Source organism: Chaetodon auriga, chromosome 22 (assembly GCF_051107435.1).
Source record: "Chaetodon auriga isolate fChaAug3 chromosome 22, fChaAug3.hap1, whole genome shotgun sequence".
Classification (NCBI taxonomy): Eukaryota; Metazoa; Chordata; class Actinopteri; order Chaetodontiformes; family Chaetodontidae; genus Chaetodon; species Chaetodon auriga.
In genome coordinates, this window is record NC_135095.1 from 12295474 (window position 1) to 12311202 (window position 15729).

The window sequence follows — 15729 nt, forward strand, 5'->3', positions numbered from 1 at the left end:
ACTCTTCTTTTCTCAACGGTCTGCTTCAAGTCAATATAGTTATTAACTCAGATGCTCACCAATGCAGCCTAGGAAATAAGACTTTGATTGTTCATTTTAAATCCAGCTATGCACCGTTAACAAAGGAGGAAAATGGCCATGCGCTAAATAGATTACGAAGTCCGAGCTGCAGATGTTTCTGTAGTTTTTGGAGAAGCCTTCACTGTATTTGCTGCTTTTAGTACTTTTGTGAAGGATACTACAACCCCCATTCAAAAAATAAAGTTGGGACGTTGTGTAAAATGTTTACCAGCAGCACTTTCATGAAGTGTTCGTGAGCCCGTGTAGTAATAATAACTGTCTTGGAATCGGGGTTGTTCGTACCGACATCAAATACATTTTCATATCAGAGAGGTCGCAGTATGTCACGTATCTGTGTTCAAGTTATCAGATATTTAAATAAGAATCCGAGCAGCTGTGTTTGAATAGAACATGTGATGATTTTGTAAGCTCTCCATGGTCATATATCTCTAATGGGTTTGAAATTAATCTGTAATATCTGTAATTTATGTCTCCTGAGTGTTGTAAGGAGCCGCCATATATCATTACACACATGCACACGGGCGCATATTCACATGCCTCACGCACACGCATGCAAACACACAGGGGGGAGGGACTTAATTGCTTGCCTTCTCCACTGAAACACGTCTGGTACGCTTCAATTAATCCGATGCTTCATCTAAAGACTCTATTACGGCTCCATATGTGGCCACATCTGGAATGTGTGTTGTGAATGTATGTAGTGAGACTGTAGTGTTCATATATGCAGCCGATCCTCAGCCGTCTGTATAAATGTGTATGTAGTGTTCGCGGATGTGTTTTGTATCCTCTGCAAACCACTACTCCAGAATCACAGAGCCTCCAGATTCAATCACGTTCCCCATGAATAAATTATGAAAATAACAATTTTCCCTGCTATAGATGTGTTACCATGCCCCCATATTGCTCTGCATGTCTCCCAGCCACTAGACTTTTACATCCTCGCCCTCTGCTTTTTTTATTGCCTCTCGATCGCGTGTATAGGCGGCGGGTGACTCGGAGTGCCCCAGTGGTCATCTGGGAGGTGAAGTGTGAATATATCCCAGTAACTACTGCAGTCTTGCACCAAGCCGAGTCAGTAAAGCATTTACAGCCTTTTTTTTAAAAAAGAAATGTATTTCTCTTTGTGTCACGGCCGTTCATCGTGTTCCTTGCGATATTGCCTTGCCCCGGGGTACGTTTGAAGTGACAGCCTCCTCCCCCCAGAAAGTGACAGCCGTACACAAATCCTGCCTATCACCACGCGCTTGCCCCGGATATGCAAGTAAACAAACATACACACTTCAGACTTCCCCCTCCTCCTGCAGGCACGTACATAAACCTCCTTTCCCAACTCTGACCTCTTAAGATGTGTTCATAATCAACTCGGTTCCAAATCTATTTCACACATTCCCTGTTTCCCTTTTGATATTCAAATAGAGTTGCTCGCAAGGTGTCCAGCAAACAAAAAGAATAGTCTGGCTGAGTCCAATCTAGTTACAAACAGCTCTCTCTCTCTCTCTCTCTCTCTCTCTCTCTCTCTCTCTCTCTCTCTCTCTCTCTCTCGCTCTCTCTCTCTCTCTGCCCGCCCCTTTACATCACAATGCTCGGTCTGAGGTGGAAAGAGAAAAGCCTGTGCTGTATTAGAAGCTTCTTGTTTATGTATAATAGCATCATGTCCCCTTGAGAGGGGGAGGAACAGGGGGAGAGTGACGGCTGTGGGCGACCTGAAGTGGTGTTCCTTGTCAACCTGATTTGTACACCCCAGCGGGGAGGGGAGGGAGAAGAGGTGCAAATGGAAAAGCGTCTTGTGGGAGAAGCGGGTGGAGGTGATGGTGGGTGGGATATCAGGTGGGTGGGGATAGCAGATGTTGATAACCACGTGTTCACAGAACTGTGTGTGTGTGTGCGTGTGTGCTCGTAACGCGAAGTAGCAGAAGCAGCATGTTCCTGCCAAGTGATGTGTGATGTGATACAATTTGGCCAAACTGGGATTGTGATTACTGGGGGTGGAATATCTTAATGTTGAGGGGAGAGTCTGGCCCCCGCTGCCACGTTCAGATGACTTCCCCACTCTCTGTTTTTTATTGTAAAATCACTGATTTGCCTTTTCAGTTGTTCTCTTTCCAATCACTCACTCTCTTCTTTTGTTGTCAGAATTCAAAGGTAACGGCTGTTCGCTCGTCTTTTGGCGTGATCAATACCTGACTTCTGCTGAACTTGCAATCATGATTTATCATATTCAAAATGGGAACCTTAGATAGAGCTCTGTCGGTGAAAAAGTCAATGATTATTATCGGATCACGGCACTGAAATGCTGAAGACAGCTGCTTAGCTGCGATTGATGCTTCTCATTTTTTTCCCTTCTCTCCACTTTTTGCTCGTGCGCTGATGCTCTGTCGAGTTTTGATCTTTCTTGCTCATCTTTGTTTTTCGGCGTTAACTTTCTCTTGCTCTTTGCTACCAGGAGAGTGACATTTTAATAGATTTGTGTTTGTGTGTCCATGCGTGGGTGTCTCAACATGGAGGACTCATTTACAGCTCAATAACCGATCATAACCAAATCAAATCATGTGAAAGTAAGTGACATTTTGTAGGTCGGTATGGTCCCACCATAAGTAAATGTCAGTAAGAAAGACGACATGAAATATGTACTCGCGCCACTTTTTACCTCCAGGACGCCTCGTTCTCGTGTAGAAGTGAAAATAATACTTGACTATGGAGATGGATTTCTGTTTAAACTGCTTTATAAAGTCCTCGGGCCGTTCTAAACTCAATCTAAACCATTCTAAATTACATCTTCTCTGCTGTAAAATAAAAATGATTTCCCGCTTTGAATAAACCCAAATGTCTCGCTTCCAAAACTTGTTTACATTTTTGCTCCTCATTGTGCAACAGATTGAATTCAATAGCCGTAGATTATACAAAGGAGGTAATATTATATCCGCTAATAAGTCACAGTTATGTCCTAAGTTTCTGAGAAACTTATGAAGGAACATTTGGGAAATATGTTTCACAAGACCTCCTTTTTATTGACTTTTTCCACAGCAAAGAGCGACTAACAAGTTAATATTTTCCTCTATATGCAGAATATCATCAGGTTCACAGTTTCTGTTTTTAAGAGTCTCCTTCAAATGGCCGTTATTCCTAATAGAATTATTACCCACGATGCTGAGTGATGTAGCAAAGGCACATGTCATATCAATGACTGATGAGGGCTTTTATACTGCCCAGAAGTGGGTGTGTGTGTGTCAATGCTACGGAAAGTATGCATGCCAAGTTATGACATGTAGGACATGCTGTAATTGAATGACATGTTGTAATCGAGTCGGTACTTCTGCACACCGCAAGAATGTCACCAGGAAAGGACGTGTTTCCCCTCTTGCTCAGGTGGCAGACCTTTATGAATCGCTTTGTTCCAGCAGCGACATAACTGGGTTTGGAGATAAAATGCGAGGTACCTCTGCTACCTGACAGGCTATTACTGTGAAAAGCCTTTATTTGTGTTCAGCATGAAAGCAAATATGGAGCAGCTCTGCATATTGTGGAAAACAAGGCACACACACACACTCACTGCTGCAGATGGCCGACTGTAGTTCTCAGTGGTTATTTTGTATGTGTTAGCTTGGGCTCATCATGTTCAATTTGCTCGAATGCAGATTTCGGCGAGGTTTACCGCTTAAAACATTGGAGATGTGATTCCCCTCCCTTCCTTTTTCAAGACACACGCACGCATATACGCACAAACGCACACATAAATGCACTGTTGGATTCTCATCTGCTGTGATTGAATTACAGTAGCTCTGGTGCTGAAATTAGAGTGGAGCATGGAGACGGTGCAGAAAACGCACTGTGGCTTGCAAAACTAATATCAGCGTTTTACTGCATTGTACTTCACCAAGCCCCTGGTTAGGAAACTGAAGGATAGGAACATGATAATGGAAAAGACATTGCAGGAGGTTATTTAAAGGCTGATATTAGAGTTTGAATCGTCGTGAGGTCAGACATTGTGGACCCGTCTTGACAGAACTAATGCGAGTGCGCTGCATATTGCACTCTGTTTTTTCCAGTTCATGTCGCTGTTGTGGCTCTCCACTTCTAGATTAAATGTGAATCATAGATGATTATCCAAAAACAAGCCGGCAGCACCTGCTGGAATATCTCAGTAGGAGCCCAGCAGTAAAACTGGATGTCAACCAAAATTACTGCCTTAACAGTAACCAAAGCGCTTCCCCATTAGACACAGCATGCATGTCTCATTCAGCTGTTCCATCCGTGCAATGACGGCCTTGATACTAAAATGTCTGAGCAACAAGAAAAGCACATTATTCTCAGTGCCAAACATGAGACACATACAAGCTATAGGAAAACATAGAAGGCCAGAAGTTGTGGATATTTTCGTTGAGGCGTCATTTAGAGCAACGCCGGTGAAAGTGACCCACAGATAAGTCAGGCGTTAAAGATGGGGTGGGTATTTTGGAAACTTTTTTGTTATACATGTTGATATTTTCTCTACATCCTGACAGCAATCAGTAAATAAAATCCTGTATCTCTGGCTGCAATAAACATGCCCAATTATTAAGTCCTCTCCCCAATGCTCACTCGTGGACTCATCCTCCGACAGTCGTCAGGAAGTATGCGCTCATGAGTTTTGGGTCAGTGGCTTTCAAGGGAGATTTTTTCAGATACTTGGATGCTAATTTAGCTTACTCTTGCTGGTTTCTTCAGCGTTACCAACTCCAGCTTTTAAATGCACTGAGAAAATGGAGGCCGGAAGAAGAGAAAAGGTGGATGCAGAGGACAGCAGAAGGAGAACAAGGTTGTCATAGTTTACACAGTGCAGACATTTAATCAGAGGGAAAGAGCCCGGTGTATTTTCCCAACCTGTGGCTAATTTTAATCAGCATTGGTCTTGTCATCATTCGCGGCTTTGACTGTCACCTCTGTGTTTACTTTTAATCTCAGACCTGCTGATTGGAGAAGATGGAAGGATGAGAAAATGAAAAAGAGAGGGAGGGAAGGATGGAAGAAGGACACGTTGGGCTGTAGAGACCTTGCCACCTGTACCGTAGCAGCAGCGCTGGTAGCCAGACGGATAAACAACACACACCTCTTGCTTTCCCAGCATGCAACAGGTTCTTCCGCTATAGAAGAACGTTTGCCATGTGCTGTCTTGATTCCCTGCTGGGTCCAATCAATGATGTGACAACATGTGGTTTTCCTACCGATTACTTCTTTGTATGCGCACACTCACCCTCACATGCATGTACTCAGCCAAATTATGGTTGACAGATTCAAGAGGCCATGACAGTCAAGAGTGTTTTTAAACCTCTGATGATTGGAATCAGCATGGAAATGCTCAGTTTCCTCAAAAGCTAACAGAAATGTGCTCTTGGCTGGACAGTTTCTATTAATAGGTGCAGTTAAAAAAAAAAAAAAAAATCTGTTTTTATTTTTAGAGACCATGTTATCACCTATGATATTTATCCCTCCAAAGGACGAAAGTTTATATTAACAATGTCCGTTTTTGTCACATTATTCCTGCTGGTGTTTGTGCACCAGTTTAAGATATAAGGCCTGGTGTTGCTGCCTTATGATTGACAAAAAGACGTTTTCAAATTTTATCCAATTCCAGCATGAATTGGGCAGAGGTGGGTAAGAGGCATATCAGGAAGTGGCAGAGTGAAATGAATTGTGCATCCTCTGAGGTGTTCAGAGTTTGGTGATATCGTGACTGCTGGAATTCTCAGGTTGTCAGCACTCACATGATGGTTTTCAGTTGGTTAACATTACAAATATTCATCTCAGTGTTCACTGAAGTTGAATTGATTGCAGGGTTTCCACTGAAATTAACTGATTTTGCAGTTACAATTCAGGTGTGCCTCTAAGAATCCTGCATGTCTTTGCACTGTGGGAGTTTTTTGTACTGCTAGCATGAACCAGTCAGTCAGTCAGTCAGTCAGTCAGTCAGTAATTCAACATGTTAGATAAAGAAATCAAGTCTTATTTTCCAACATTGCCACAGTTTGAAACTGCACTGTGTTTGCTGAAGTTTGAAGGACAAACAGCATACGTTTCCAACTGAAGGGACTTCCAAACTGTCCCTCATTTGGGATGGCTCTTCCTCGTGTCTCAAAAGAGACATTCTGCGCAATTAATATTCATTCTGCTGTCGGAGTGAGTGCATTGTTGTCATACCACTGACAGATGTGCATTCATTAAACTCAAGACCACCGAGATGCATTGTGTGCCACAGTGACACTTTTAATAATTAATCCAACTCAATTTACACCTGAATTTATTTATACTATCACTTATTTATACCGTTTATTCTCAGCTGAGGGGTGGATTTGGTCTCCTGGAAGGTGGAGCAGCAGATATCATCCCATCAAATTAATTTTAATAATAGAAGGCTCTCATTAAGACCCAATCAGACATGAAGACAGTCTGAGTGGAATGGGTTGCCTGGAATTGACCAGAGAGTCATACATTATTGACACGGAAATCGTTCTTATTAGATCAGCAGGTTTCAACTGTGGATATGTAGCTGACTGCCAGTCTGATTCTTTTACAAGCAAATTGAATTGATCAGTCATTTTCATATCATAACAGCTACAGACAAATGAGGCCATTGAGGTTGAAAATTGGATTATACTATATGGCGCTTTCTATTTGCACAATTTAGCTTGAAATGTGCAGTGCTGGCTAACGACTCCGGTTAAGGGGCTCAATCAAAGGACGAGCACTGCCTCGCTCGACTGTTACAGGCCAACGGGGGCGCAGATATTGCTGAATGCTCCCAGTCAAACTTCAGCTTGGATAGTGTCACAGGCGCACTTGAAAGATTCTGTCCAAACATGCTTGTCCGAGTGTTTTTGTATTCTGATGTTGCTGGTGCTGTCTTGAGCAGCACAACCAATTGTTTTCACTTCTGTGAGCCCACCTTGTGTGAGCGTGTGTGTGCGTGTGTGTGTGAGACATGATTATGAGTCAATTACACCAATCATCCAGTCGCCCTCCTGCCAGTCCCAATCAGGATCTAACCCGAGCGATCACAGGTATCTTTGATCCTCTTGAGTTGACAGAAACACAAACCTGGCTTGGCACACTGGCTATGAACTGAATGGCGATTCTATCAGATGCGAACAAACCCAGTTTATACGTTGTGTGTTGAGTGTAAGGATGATTGATATGGGCAAATTTAACATTGTCCTTATTACCATAACATCATCGCACTATATAAAGTCAGTAAATAAAGAAGAAACTCCACATTAAACCCACATATTGTTATCATCTATCTCTATTTGTGTGGTAGTACATGTTCATGCGTGCACTGTCAAATAGGGAATTATGTGACTGTGTTTGCCAGTCCTTTTTTTCCATACAGGCACCCAAACTTAGATTGTCGACACAAAGCAGATTCAGACCAGTTGTAAATTAGGGATTATGACCGTTCCTCAGCCCGTCTGTCTGGATTTCCTCATCTCGCCCTCTCTGACATACTTGCGGATGCATACAGAAACACAGTGGTCCCGGGGGGACGCTGCAGTGTGTTAAAGAAGGCATCACACGTTCATTCTTCCCCTGCCTAAATCTGGGCAAGGCCAGAATTCATCACAGGATCAAACCTGTTTCTCATCAAACCCAGGAAAGTGTAGCTAATGCAATTTCACTAAGTCACTGCCTGACTTGATTACATGTGGGCTGGGGAGCGCATGCTAAGGCACCACAGGGGGCTGGATGGGTGTCACTGTGTGTGTGTGTGTGTGTGTGTGAGCATATGGTATCTGTGTAGTTTAGGTTGATCCGTTTGTTTTAGGCTGTCTGTGTTGGCACACGCACAAGTGTGTGTCTATTTGCTTGTTGTGTGTTTAAAGCCGTGCCATACCTGTATCTGTCTGTTTGTACCGCTTTAATCCTTGCATTTTTGTATTGATGGAAGTTGTGTGTTACTGTATGTCTGCGTAGGTTTGTGTGTTGCAGATGGAGTAGTGGTCCTCAAGGGGGATTTCAGGCAGATTTGGCCACATTAGAATGTGTCACTTCTTCCTTTCCAGCTTTCGGTTGCCGTCCCACTGAGCACCACACCTCCACACACCCCTCCCACTAATCCTGGATCAGACCACACACCGAGGGACACAAATTCGCAGACGTTCGTCCAAACAACACTAACGAACAGTAGACTCAAGCACACACGCAAACACACAAGCTCTCGCCAACGAAATGCCACTTTTATACATTATGTGGAGAGAGGGCTGGCAGCAGTTTGGTGGCACCCTGACCTGAAAGCGGAGCCACCCTGTCACGTCTAGACAACTCTGAAGAATCCTATGCATATTAATGCAGGCCTATTTAATATTCATCAGTGCTATGCCCTGTTGGCAGCTGGTCCCAGACCCCATGGATCAATGAGGTCTCTTCCTCGCTCCTTTGTCTGACACGGATGCAGATGTTTAGAGCATGAAATTAAATTGGTCACTGTCATTGGGAATACATACATGGTAGTCAATTTGGTGTGTGTTTGTGTGTGTGTGTGTGTGTGTGTGTGTGTGTGTGTGTGTGTGTGTGTGTGTAGTTGCCGGTTAGATGTGGCTCTTGGAGCAGACAAGTAACGCTAACTTCCTCAGGAGTCAGTGACATGTTGATGTTATTCATGGGAACTTGAGTGTTTGCAAGTCGATGGCGAGGAAACAAAAGTTTAGCTAGCTCTTTCCACGTTGATGGTGGAGAGAGAGAGAGAGAGAGAGAGAGAGAGAGAGAGAGAGAATATGAGGGAGGGTGAGCAAGAGAGTGCGTTGGCGGCAGCTTTGTTTAGGAGCCTGTAATTGAGTCTTAATTGAATTGGCACCAAAGGAAGGATGAATGGATGGAGAGATGGAGAAAGAGAGAGTTTGAGTGAATTGGACCTCATCTCTGTCTCCACTTAGCAACGCGAATGTGGGCGTACCGTGCAGGCAGATTTCATGGCAACAGATCAGAATCAGAAACCCCTGATGTGAAAGTTTTGGATGGAATGAAAGCTCCCCTTGTCATTTTAATGAAAATACGGCGAGTGTTGTCTCCCATACTTTTCAAATGAAACTTGTTCCATTAGAAATGTATTATGGAGCCGGGGCACAGGGAACAATGGGTTGATATGCATTTGAATGCAAGGCTAGGCAGGCTGCACAGGTAATGCGGAACGGGCTTTCGCACTATGGCGAAGTGTCTTTTGTGTTTTATCACACAAGCTTTGCAAGAGCGTATAGGACATGGAAATGAAACAGAAGAAAACAGCAGTGCAAGGCTTTGTGCCAAACTGAAATCTCACCAGTTCAGAGCACACGTGCTCACACACCTTTGCCCATTTCAAAGCCCTGTCAGAGTAGCTAGGATCACCGTCTTGTTTGATTTCTGTCCACTGTTTCCACTTAACTTACTCCTGACTCCTCCTGAAGTGTGTTGAGTCCTAAAGTCTTGGAAGCAGACTTTTTCCCCACACATAGAGCTTAATTGTTCATCCATCAGACTCTCTTGGTTTTGAATCTAGAAGGTTATTTATTGCATTGTATGATTTTCCAGTCTCTTCCAGTCTCATGCACATTCTTTCAAAACCTTTACATATGCACAGACAGACAGACAGACAGACAGACAGACAGACAGACAGACAGACAGTCAATCCTTCTGCTTCGCAGTTTGCTGTATTGACAATGAGCGGCAATTTCTCCTCCATCAATTATATTGATTACTTCAGGATGAGTGGAGGTAATGAGGTTCAGTGTTCTTTCTCTCCCCTATGATCTCCCCCCTCACTTTAACTCCCCCGCTCCTTCTTTGGGCATTTTACATGGCAATGATTTTCTGATTAACCCTGTTAGCTGTGGGGTTCGCCCATGCAGTGACGCAGGGGCATGGAGGAGTATGAGCACGTGGGATGCATTTAGATTGGCGATGGCGAGCTGCACTGATTTGAGTGATGTGCTTATTAGGGCTGCTGATTAAATATTTAAATATTTAACAATATTGCAGAATAATTTATGCGTTTTTTGACAAAAATATTGATTTATGGAGCGAAATGTCATCTTAAATATGATTCGCACATACCCTTTTACATACTGTGCAGTTTAAGCACCACTGCAACAACAGTACGATGTCTGGATGTCTGCTTTGACATGTTTGATGGAGTCCTGTCTCCTGTGTTCCAGGTGGTGCCGATGACAACCTCATTGAAGGGGGAGAAATGAAGTTTGTGTGTAAACCAGGAGCGAGGAACATCACTGTGATCTTCCAGCCTCTTCTCAGGTACAGCACTGAGTGATACACCCAACATCCAGCCAGGAATTCATTTGAATGTGGTTTCAAGATGTGTTTTTAGTTTACCGGGAATGTGACCAGCAGCACAAAACAGCAAGGAGTCCACAGTCGCTCATCTGAAATGAGACGGGGCTTACTGTATGAGAAAGAGCTGAAGTGGAGCGGAGTCACAAGTGAGGATAGAATAAATTAAATGATAAGCAAATCATAACTTCAAGCAGTTTTTGTTAATTTAACACTATTTTTCTGTAGACAAGAGGTCTTCACAGGTCCAAAAAGACCCTGCAATTTTACTTCCAGGAAGCAAATCAGACCCGTCTATTATCTGAATGCTGGGACTCGAACTCATGCACAACTGAGAAATGTGGGACTCGAACCCAGCTGGGGGACACAGACCCGATTAGCACTGATTTTAAAGCTGACTGACATTCATGTTTATTTACAAGTTGTCAAAACAACTGGTGCTTCTAGGATCCACTCCAAGAAGTGGATCCAAGGGACCCCACTAGGACCTGATTGACTGTATAAAATGCACATACCTGTCCTGGGTCTGGTCTCACGTTTGGTTGTACCTGTTTGGGCCTCTACTGTAGATGAATTAATAACTTGAAGCGTAGTAATACTATCGCTTAAGTTTTATTTTGTTATATTGTGTGGACAAAACCACTACGCTGCTGCTATGGCTGCCATTTTTATCACCAGTTCACCTCTCTTCAACATGTGACTTAGTTGGATCATATTAATGTAAGTGACAGAACCTGCTGTCTTTACCGGAACAGGCTCGGCAGATTCCATTAATTTTATGAGGTGCATGTGTGAAAGGACCAATAGTGTCATACTGGTCCGTCGGAGAGGGATGGCCAAGCCACTCAAGACACACGAAGGCTGGGACATGACTCAATACCAGTAAAATGTAAACTAATTATATTACATAGCCTCTTAGTGACCATCTATCGATTTCAGCCTTTTTAATGTTTCGTGGGACGTCGTAAATCAAACCTGATGTAATATAGTCTACTTTCAGTTCAAAATGTTTTGTTGATACCATCCAGGAATTGGGATCGACTACCACCCTCGCTTTTATTTCCCATTAAATTTGAGTATTGTGAAGGGTTGTCTTTGTGGTAATGTTCTGTATGTCTGGTACTTTTCTATACAGCGCTGTGGTCCCAGGCGAGTTGTGTAAATCTAATCGTGAGGCAGTTTAATTGAATTGGCCTCCATGCAGTGATACATTACCTTCTAGGATCCATTAAACAGTGATGTTTCCAACTTCCATACTATGGTGTTTGGCATACTTTTCTACAATTTTTACACCACGGGGCATGTTTTTAACACATAGATGTCGGATAAGTGTGCCTTTTTGGCAAACACTTGTATAAAGCGGGCAGGTTAACAGATGTTTTGACAGTGAAAGTGTCTTGAATTCTCAGCCAGTGGAGAGCTGTAGCTTCTCAGAGGCCATCTGGGCAGTAACTGTATTACGAGGCAGCTAACTTGCTTTGCTGTTGTTTGCTGTTTGGCTCGACAAAGTTTCTTTAATTCTACAGTCAGTGAAGAGAGGCCAGTTGGAAAAAAGTCAGTACAGACAAAAGAGATTTTTTTTTAAATGATTTTGTTTAAGTTTAAATTATGTGTACCCTAGGACTGTACAGACTGCCGTTTTTTACATTTAAAGCTTCTGTTTTTGGTTAAAGCTTCGAATCCTTAATTTGAATAATTCAAGTCATCAAACAAGTCAGTCTTTTTATTAAGTCAACTTTCTTTGATGAATATAACTCATCTGTGTCATCAACATAAATACACCCAGGCAGGCATTCAGTAAATTCTGACTTTACAGCAGTCTGGTCTTGAAATCAGATCACACGCATTGGAAACAATCCTATGCAGCCGCCACAGTAATCTAAGTCTGCAGATTATCTTTTCTTTATCTGCAACTACCAGGTTTAAACAGAATGAATCGGAAAAGCTGTCAACATTTGATTATTGATTTTCGAATTTGAGTGTCAACATTATGAATGAAGCTTTGGTACAACTCTGTTATAACCTGACCGTAGAACCTTGGACCGACGACTGAACAGTATAGAATCATAGAAGATCAGCTTCATCTGTCAGATCCATTCTGCTCATCATCCCATCCCAACTAACCTGAGCTGCACTGTCAGTTGTCATATTGCCTTTTGTTTGATTGATAGATGCTCGTGTGCACGTGCAGGTGGTTGCCTGTGTGTTCATGTCCCTTTATCGATGCCTCGGCCTTGAGTCTGTCTCTCAGTCCCTCCCTCTTACACACTTTCCTTCTCTCTCACACACACTTTCCTTCTCTCTCACACACACACACACACACACACACACAAACACACGCTGATGTTCAACCCCAGCTCACTGTGGGTCCAGCCAAGCTTTTGTCTGAACAAATGACCAAAAATAAAACGGTGACTAGCTTTCTGCCAACCTCTCCTGTGTTGTCTGTAATGGTTCATATCAATCACACCAAACTGCCTTGCACACTGGGCTCTCTCTTCTTTCACTCCCTCCCACCAACCTGCCCTCTCTAGACTTATAGTGCCAATGGAGCGCTGTTTCTTGCAGATGGTTTTCTAATGGTAAAGCACTGGCACGCCGCTGATGGATCGCTACACCTCCTGCAGCCAGCCATGCAACTCATGGCAGCTGTAATGACAAAAGCAGTCGGGGGTTGCAGCACTGGAAATCAGTGGTTTGTGTGGGCGAATGACACAACATGGTCCTAATGTTTTGATTGTGGCATATTTCTTTCTCTTCCCTAAAATCAAGTGTACTTTATTTTGTCTTTCAGTGTATGTTTTTCAAATCTTTGTTTGTATCTGGTTTCACACCCTCTGAAATTTTTATATGATTGTGTTCTTCTTTCCATTGGTTACTCACTCATGTGATTTTCAGCAAAATATTGTGTTGCGATGCTGCAACAAGGTGGATAAGATGGATTCGATCTTGAGGCTGGTATCCAGTGATCTGTTGGCTTGACTTTGTTGTATCACAAAGTTGGTATACTTTTAATTGGAATAGATCGCGATGATAACCTCCGTTGCACAGCTGGCCTGCTCCAGAGAGGGTTAAAGCGTGTCAACAGCTCGTGTAATGACCCATCAGGTCACTTAAAGAGCTTCTGTAATAATTTCCACAACTTTTTCACACTATTTGGAATTTGTTCAGCTCTAAAAGTAAGGCTATAAGCTTCTTATTCTATTCTACTTGTGTGATTACGTTTTATCTTTCGCCTCACTGACTATCACTTTCTGCTGGCTCATTAATCTAATTTCCCTCTGGGTATTACCATTTCATCTTACGTCATATTAAGCCCCACTCAGATGATGTTGCATCTGATTGGCTTGTAATTAAGAACGTATGTAATGTTCAGTGAAGCCAAGTAACTCACAGAGAGCCAGACTAAGGCATGTAAAGGAGCGGTAGGCCGATTCATCAGGCCGATATCTGGCATTCTGAGATCATTGGCGTTGGCCAATGCACATTTTTTATTTTCAAAGATACATTAGTAATATTAATACATAATACAGTGCATCCATGTTTTAGAATTTGTAGCTTCTTCACAGCTACATCTATATTTGATTCATATCTTGTTAGTTTTGTTGATATTGATCTTGCACTTGCCATCAGTCCTCTGTGAAAATAGTCTCTAAGTGAAGACAGCGTGTTTCTCACTGGAAATTATTCACAGGAACTTCCATTTCACCTAAAACTACACTTCCCTCAAAGTATTTACTACATACAGTATATTACACATCTCCGATCAGACATGGACAGAGACTTTAACTGAACTGGTTGGCTATGAGGTGGTAATAGGAGCTCACAGTATTGGGAAATACTGAGGAAAATATTGGTTGACAGCACCACTCTCATGAGCTTTCAAGTTCACATATAACCCTTGTGAGAGCTGCATCTCTATTCTCTGTCGTCAGTCCAGTGCATTTGGGAATTGGGCGTCACCAGGTTTGTGGCTTGTTACCTACTGTGCTTTGGACAGAACGTCTAGAAGCAGAGTGAAGAGTGAACAGAATTGTATATCAGCATCTGTGATCCAGAATATGTTGGAGGGATTACATGTCCCACCTGGTCCTGGAAAGCCTCGGGCATGCTCAGGAAGAGCTGGAGGAGGTGGCTTGGGAGGAGGACATCTGGGCTACCTTGGTTAGTCTGCTGCTCCTACAACCTAGCCCTGGCTCAACGTCTGAAAATGGATGTATTGTAATGAGCACACGGTCGCTAACGTCTGCCTTTCCGTCTATATTTATATCGCCCCAGGGCACGTGCCTTCCAAAAGCAAATGCAAACAATATAAGGATGGGTCGTCCTGATTGTTGAGTCAGTCTTTGTTTGTCATGTATTGTCTCCCCCCAACAAATATGCTTGAGTTTTATTCTGACGAGGCTAAAGATGCCTGAATCTTTGCGTCATGTCTGTTTAGGCTCAGCAGGGCTCGGGCTTACAGTGAGTGCATGAATAAGGCTGGTTCTGCCCTCACAGGTATTGCAATGCGACCTGATGTGTGAGAGTTTAGAATGCATGTCTTTAAAGAGGCACACACAATATGGGGCAGACATAGGGGAGTGTTTGTGCATGTAGCAGCCAATTTAGTTTGACTTGTGGGGTCTCCTGCTGACATTTGGGTGGTATTTACACCCCTTGCTCCGGACGAGGTTGGCATTTTGAAAAGCTTCAGCGTGCCCCTAATCTCTCCCTGTTCACCATCTACAGAAGGACCATGCATGGCCATACCTGTAGATGTCTGCTGTGTCTTTGTTTGTGTGGCAGTGTGTGTTTTTTTGTGTGTGCAATTAAAGCCAAAGGTCCAGCAGGGTTGCTGCCATAGCTGAGTTAATGAGTTCATCAAGTGTTATCATCACCAATAGGACTCAAAGCCCTTTTGTATATATGTGAGTGGATGTCATCATTTGTCTTGGTGTACCAAAACATAAAGAAAGCTTAGAATTGTCCTGCTGGTCTTCAGATAATATCAGATTGGTAGATGTACTTGATTGATCACAGCTGTTTAACAGTCAGTTGAGTACAGAGCTCTTCGTATGCACTCACAGCCTCAGCTAATTAAAAAGTACTCATGTTGATGTGCAGATAGTTGAATTCTACTCGAGTTTGGTTCCACTGTGTCCGTGGTGGAGTGAGGGAGTGCAAAGGGAGGGAAAAAGAGTCAGAAGGTTGGAGATTGACAGAGATTGCTCGGGGGAAGCAGAGAGGGAAGGACAATGGAGCAAGCGATGAAAGGAATGAGGAGCGGATAGAAAGCTAGATGACAGGAAGAGGACAGAAGGGCTCTGCCTCCCACCGCTGTTGCCTGTGGTGAAAACGAAAGACGCCACCATT

The 15729-nt window shown here is 43.2% G+C and overlaps 1 protein-coding gene across 1 annotated transcript in view; it reads left to right on the forward strand.

Annotated features, from left to right (window-relative positions):
- exoc4 (exocyst complex component 4) overlaps nucleotides 1-15729 on the forward strand; it is a 112045-nt gene that overhangs the window by 29646 nt on the left and 66670 nt on the right. The window contains exon 11 of the mRNA XM_076722315.1: nucleotides 10242-10338. Coding sequence (XP_076578430.1) covers nucleotides 10242-10338 — 97 coding nt within the window. The remainder of the gene's footprint in view (nucleotides 1-10241; nucleotides 10339-15729) is intronic.